Raw genomic sequence first — 6711 nt, 5'->3', positions numbered from 1 at the left:
GCTCTGTCTCACTTGTGCCTCCACCGTCTGCCCTGCCCTCAGGGTGACTGAGTTCCCCCGGGAAGGATGGCTTTTTCCAGAAGCCCCTCTCCTGAACCCCCGCCCAGCACGGGCTCTCCTGTTCTGCTGACCGGAAGCCCAGGGGCTCCACAAAGGTGAGTTCCCTGCTGTCTTCACTGGCCGCCCCCTCCCCAGGATCCCCAGGCCTCCCCTCACCCTGTGACATGTGGAGGTTGGGCTTGAGGCCCGTGGTCCTCTCTGCACGCCCGCCCTCTTTGAGCCTTAGATCCCTGTGACCTTGACCTCTCTGAGCTTCCTCCCTGGTGAAAATGAAAGGATCGAGCTAGTCAATTCCCAGGGGCCTTTTGATCCCTCCTGGAGCCGCCCCCAACTTGGCTCCCTCTGTTGGGCTCCTTCTCCCTGTATTTTTCCCCCAGCAGCCCTTCCGCCAGGTCAGAACACTCAATCCTGCCCAGGATTTTCACCTGCTTCTACTACATGCAGCGAGGAACCCAGAAGCCCCCAAAGCACCTTTATCTCCCAGCCATCCCCGACCCTGCCCTGGAGTCTCTCGGGCAGAGGGGATGCCTCCTTTGCTTAAGGAGTCTCCAAAGAACAGCCGGGGAGCCGCCTGTCTCTGCTTCACATCCACGTCGTTCTCCACGAAGGGTAGAGGTGGATGCGGTTCCCATCCCTGCTGTCCGCAGCCTGAGGACACTGCCGGGTGGACATCTGGGAAGCGTGCCCAGTCAGCAGGAGCGCCCCGGTGCTGCCAAGTCAGCACAGCCTGGGGAGGAGGGTGTGGGGCGGGGCACCTGGGCCTACCTCTCACCTCCACCTTCAACCCTGTCCGCCCCAGCCTGTCTCTGCCCTCCGTCTGGCCCAGATGGGAGGTACCTGCTCCATCCTGTCCCACATCAGCTCCAAATTATCGACTGCACCGGCTCTGCACCCCAGCATATATTTATCACCCTACCTCCCAGGCCCTCAGTTGGGTCTTGCTTGTACTTTCAGCCACCCCAGGAGTGAGAGGATGGAAGGAGAGAGGGCGGAGATGGCTGTGCCTGCCCCCACACCCTCCCCTTGGCTGGGGAGGTGCTGAGATGAGCCAGGTGGTAGGATCCCAGCCAGTGGTACTGCCTGGTTGGTCAAGTTCGTGGTCGCCAAGGTGGCCTGCTCAGCATCCACCCCCAGTGGATCCACCCCGGCCCTGAAACCCCCTTGCTGAATCCTATTTATAGAGATGGGATTGTGGACCCATTATACAGATGAGGACATCAAGGTTCAGCACTGCAAAGGAACCAACCCGAGGCCACACTCTACCTGGGGAGTGGCAGGGCCCGGATGCAACTCAGATCTGAATCCATCTCCTACAGGGCACTGTCACCCAAGGTTAGCTTCAAAGATTAAGGTGCCTTGGGTGAGAAGGGATTGTTTAACAGATAACCAAAAGGCCAACTTTAATTCAAAATGCAAATTGGGGTTGATTCTTCTCTCATTCCATTCACAAAGAGGCCCAGACATATGAGACCAGTGTAAGGAACTTAAATGAGGGTAAGAGGAAAATTGTTTCAGAGTCGAGATGCTGGTGTAGCCATTTCTGGGGTTTCCTTCCCTGGACGTATTTTATGAGAGCACCACTTCCTTCCTTGTTTGAAGTGACTTAGGTGTGGTGTTCTCTAAGTCAAAGGCCAAACAAGATGGCTCTTGAAATCCCCGTAGCTTTCTTAGGGTCAGTGGTCCCCAAATTAAGAAAAGTGTTTTGTTGCCCCCAGAACATTGCCAAGCCTTGGGAGATCCCCCAAGCTAAGTGATAAGAGGGACAGGAGGGCAGTACAGGTGAATTATGGGAACTGCCGTTTACACAGTTTCATACATGTGCTCTGATTCTGGTTTACCACCCATCCTGGACACCTTGGCTTTCCCATCAATAGAATGGGCATGTGTTGGATACCCGCTAGTGATCTAGGTCTGTTCCTATCTCTTTCCTTCCAGACTGGGAGGTCAGAGACCAATGACCTCGCTCTAGTATCAGAATCCCCAGCACTCAGTAGTGAATGAGTGAATGGATGGATGAATGAATGAATGGACAGATGAACATATGAATCATAACAGCCGATTGTGTAGTGGTGTACCGAGTTATCTCAGACCAGCTTGTGAGAACAAATGATTAAACATTCAAGAGTTTTGCAAGCCCATTGTTCAGTTACTGGTAGCTTGAAATCGACTGTGGTGGGAGTATTTATACATGAGGGCAATCGACAAGGTTGTAAAGGCTAGCTTCCCCTCTGCTTCCTCAGAGCCTGCTCACCTGCACCCTGCCGGATGCCACTTCCTGTGTCAGGCAGTCTTCACACGTATGACTCCACGCAAGCATCGTAAGATGGCACCGTTATCATCCCACTCTACAGACAGGAAGCCGAGGCCCGGGGAGCAAAGCCACTTGCCCACAAGTGGTTCAATGGTCTGCTTCACTTACGTGAATGAGGACGGCCTTCGCCATCCCTGGGCTCGGCTGCCCGGCATGGCCTCACAGGTACCAGTTGTTCTCACCGCCGCTGTTTTTAATCAGCTCCTCTGGGAGAAGAGAAGCAGTTGCCTGGTGACCAAAGTGTTTTCCTGGCCCTCTGAAGAAGGTCACGCTGAGTGAGGGGGAGGATAAAGGTCGCCACAGGGGGCGCCCCCACTTCCAGGGCTCCAGACAACAGAGCCAGTCAGCCCAGCCAGACCCCCTGCAGCAGTCCAGGCCTCCTGGATCCCTGACGCCATTAGCTGGATCGAATTAAAGGCCTGACGTCCCAGAGCAGTGCAGCAGGCTTGTGTGCAGAGAGCCTGCGGTGTGTGGGCATCACGGCCAGAGAACAAGGCAAAGCCCAGGCAGAGGGTGGGTGACTGCAGGGCCCCCAAACCTGTCTAGCCGTATGTGCCTCTGACATGTCCCTTTGGGAGCACAGTTGGGGACAGTCACAGATTCCCCAAAGCTCAGCTTAGGGTATAACAATCTCTCCAGGGCCATTCTGGCTGGATCAATCCCGATCTCCGGGGGCCTGTTTACCCCGCTGCATTGTCGCCTCCTGTGTGTCCGTCTCCCACTCCTCCATGACTCTCAAGAGCAGAAGTAAGGCTCCCAGTTGTTCCTGGTTGTGGCTCCAGGACCCATGCAGGCCCCTATACACAGCAGGCCCTGGATAAACGGGCAGTGAATAAATGAATGAGCAAGCAAACCTGCACAGTGCGCCTCCCTGGTGCCCGGAGTTCTTGACTCCTCCAAGCCCTGCCATCAGGAATAAATTTCCCATGGTCATCACAGCCCAGCCTCCCAGCTCCTGCTGGCTGGTAAAGGTGGCATATTTGGCAGTAGACCCAGAACAGTGGATGGGGGCCCTTAGAAGGACTCTCCAAGGAGGTGATGATTATACTGAGATTCAGGAGCCCCCGCCATGGGAGGAGGGAAGGGAGGGGCGTTTCAGGCAGAAGGGACCAGTGCAAATGCTTGTCTCGGAGCTGACAGTGGCCAGCGGGGCTTGAGATGAAGTTGACCGTGTAGACGGGTGATGGAATAAAGACCACCTCCCTTCACCCCATACACTGGGGGGTCTCTGGGCGATCACCCAAGGGCCAGAGCAAAGCCATGTGACCCTCCCTGCCCCTGGGCACTGTTCCAGGGCTTTCACCCCCACCCACCTGCACTGTACCAGCTCTGAGAGCAGCCGTGCCAAGGGGAGGAGATGCATGAGAACATCGTTTTCTCTCTCCCCAGCAAAAAGCCCCAGCATAAAATCACTGGATAATTCAATAGAATAAAATTCCAGGAACAGATATTTTAAGTCAGAACAAAACTGTGTCCGGCAGCTTTGGGTAATTCCCAAGGTTCCCCGGGACCCCTTTCCTATTCCAGAGGCCAGCCTCGGTTTCTAAATTCCTTCTGACCTGATGTGCAGCCTCCCAGGCAACTTTCCAGTTTGCTTGGACCAGCTGATGCCCCGCAGCCAACATTTCCCCAGCTTGGCGAGATCTCAGCCCTGCCGAGCTTTTGCAAATGCACATTCCAGGTGCAGCCCCTGCTCTGTGAGTAACAAGAGTGTGAAGGGGAGCCGGATTTTCAACCAGGCGGGGGCTGATTCTCTGCTCTGGTAGATTTCAGGTAGCTCCTTGGTGACTCTGAACAGCTCCTCTACTCTGAAAGAGCTGTGACCCTCAGCTTGGACCTGTGGTCTGCAGGTATGAGCAGTTGGTTTGAGCACCCCCTCCCCAGCCTCCTGTGACATAGATGTAAGTGGGCCTGCTCAAGTCTCCCCCAGCCAGCACTATCAACAGAGCCTGGCACCCAGGACAGTCCCCAAATACATGCTAATAACACACATCTTTAGGCACCGTGGAGCGCAGTGGTCTGGGCTTGAGACCAGGGAATATGCTGACTTTGATTTCTGCCCTGGCTGTGTGACCTTTCTGAGAACCAGTTCCTTTGTTGTAAAGTGGACATGATTCCATGGCGACTGCCTTTGCACTGTGGCCCAGGCCAGGCCCTTCTGATGGAGGTTCTCATCAACTATTATTATCCCCATCTTAAGGAGGAGGAGTCACAGTTAGACAGCTGGTGGGACTGGCTGGGGTCACCCAGCCTGGTTAACAAAACCCAGCTCCCTACAGCCAGCCTAAGTCAGAGCTTCTCCCAGAAGGATTGCATTCTCTGACAGGTTGAAATGCAGCCTCCTGGGCGCTGCCTGAGTCCCTGACCCTCAAGTTTGAGAAGGTCCCCACCCTAAGCTACTAGGCTGAGCGGCTAGGGCTGGTTAGTGTTGTCTGTGGGTGTGTCCACTTCATCATGTTGGGCTCTCCTGGAATAAGCTAAGCAAAGCACCCCCTCCATGTGCATTCAAGCTGGATTGTTATTTTTATTATCTCTATTGCTGTTCACCGTAGAGCTAATTAACGCTGTCCTTCTTCACTGTTCCCAGGGAGTTTCCTTTCTGAGAATTGGGAGGAGGTGTAGTGGAACCGGGGTGGGGGTGGGCATGGGCGTGGAACCTCCATTCGTTCTGATCCCTCCTACCTGTATACCCCAACTCTGCTCATACCTGCTTCTTCCCAGGGCCGGCACGGGTGCAGAAGGGATGAGCACGGCGGCGGCTGCAAGGACTGAGGAACCTGGGTCCCCCGCCCGGGGCGGGGCGCTGCCCACTCCCGGCCGTGCGCGAAACCGGCGCGCGCTAGGACCGTGGCGCTCCGCCCGCCGCCGCTATAAGAGGCTGCGCTCGCGCCCCACGCGGAACCCGCGGCTCAGACCCGTTCCTGGCGTCCCGACCGGTGTGTTGGACCCGAGGCCGGTGCGGCCGCGGCGCAGCTGACGCCAGCCCAGGGCCTGGGACGGACAAGCGTCCCGGGACCCCACCCCGCCGCGGGCACCATGGGCGCTGCCCACTCCGCGTCCGAGGAGGTGCGGGAGCTGGAGGGCAAGACCGGCTGTGAGTATCCCGCGGGGGGCGCGCGCGGGGACAGGGGCGGGGACCGCTGGCCGGCTGGCCCTGGGGTTCCCAGCCCACAGCCGGCCGCTCGGCTCTGGGTCCCCGCTCTGTGTGACCTTGGGCTAGTAGCTGGCTCTCTGGGCGCCTCAGTCTCCTCTTCCTTCAAATGGGTTCCCCGCCGGCCGCTTTGCAGGCAACGGCGATGCTGAGTAAGTGCCGGGGCCGCTGTGCCCCGGCGCCCTCGGAGTTGGCCGGGAAGCCTCGCCTGGGACTGCAGACCCGGGAGGGAGCAGGGTCCTGGCTGCCCCCGCCGGGGGCAGAGCAGGCGCCCGGGAGAGCGAGCGCCCGGGCGCGCTCAGCTGTTGTGAGCGCCCCGCACCTGAAAGTCGATGGATTCGCGATGCGCCGGGGGAGGAAAGTTTTGAAATCGGCGGCAGCTGGGTACGAGCCGGGCTGCGTGACCTTTGGCGGCTGCGCGGGTCCCTGCGCCTCCCGTCTGTGAAATGGGTTCAGGTGGGTCCCGCTCCATGAGTAACTGGGAGGATTAAGCGAGGCAGCGCCCGAGGAGCACTTTGCGGGAGCTCGGGGACCTTCCTCGAGCTCGCCCGGACTCCCGGGCCCCGCAGAGGCTGCGCGCCCAGCGTCCGCCCGGGCAGGGCGCACCAGGAGGCCGTGCTGCGGGCTGAGCTGACCGCAGGGAAGTGATGGCGGAAGCGCCTGACTGCCCAAGTCCTGCCGGGCTGGGAACTTGACCGTAGGCCATGACCTCTGGGCCCCTGCTTCTGTTACGGGGCTGTGAAGCGGAGTGTGGACTGAGGACCACGAAAGGCTAGGTGAGTGGGCAGACTGGCTTTGACAGTGGGCAGATGGTGTTTGATCCCTGCCAGCTCCACTTCCTGGCTGTGTGACCTTGGGCTAGTCACTTTACCCCTCTGAGTCTCGGTTTCTTTCTAGAATGGAATTTCTGCTAGTATCTGGTAGACTAGATGGTCATGAAAACGGGAGCCGCAGATGTTATTTCCAGGCAGCAGGCCCCTGGTGCCTGCTTGGAGTTTAATGCAGACAGAGTCCATGGTTGATCAGCTGGAGGGAGCAGCCCAGCCATTTGTGCCTGGGCTGAAAAATGACCCCTCCTGACCCCCAATCTAAATACCTCTTTCCAGAAGAATTGGGTGAAAATTACAGAAAGCCCTTAATTAGATGTGTGTGTGTGTGTGTGTGTGTGTGTGTGTATACAGGTGCATAC

General features: G+C 57.7%; 1 protein-coding gene and 1 long non-coding RNA gene across 5 annotated transcripts in view; one reads left to right on the top strand and one right to left on the bottom strand.

The window, feature by feature from the left end:
* Positions 1 to 2185: 2185 nt before the first annotated feature.
* Positions 2186 to 5173, bottom strand: LOC113907490. Its single transcript, XR_003515213.1, has 2 exons — positions 5079 to 5173; positions 2186 to 3184 (listed from the first exon to the last, which is right to left on the bottom strand). It is a non-coding gene; the product is annotated as an uncharacterized LOC113907490 (long non-coding RNA).
* Positions 5174 to 5276: 103 nt separating this feature from the next.
* TESC (tescalcin) overlaps positions 5277 to 6711 on the top strand; it is a 64406-nt gene continuing 62971 nt past the window's right edge. The window contains exon 1 of one of the 4 annotated variants that reach the window (XM_027566704.1): positions 5277 to 5465. In XM_027566704.1, coding sequence (XP_027422505.1) covers positions 5408 to 5465 — 58 coding nt within the window. In that variant the 5' untranslated portion in view covers positions 5277 to 5407. The remainder of the gene's footprint in view (positions 5466 to 6711) is intronic. The other 3 variants (XM_027566705.1, XM_027566703.1, XM_027566707.1) reach the window with 3 other exon arrangements.

Source organism: Bos indicus x Bos taurus, chromosome 17, assembly GCF_003369695.1.
Source record: "Bos indicus x Bos taurus breed Angus x Brahman F1 hybrid chromosome 17, Bos_hybrid_MaternalHap_v2.0, whole genome shotgun sequence".
In the NCBI taxonomy this organism is placed as follows: Eukaryota; Metazoa; Chordata; class Mammalia; order Artiodactyla; family Bovidae; genus Bos; species Bos indicus x Bos taurus.
Note: the sequence above shows the minus strand (reverse complement) of the source record. Positions and strands in the feature narration are given on the sequence as shown.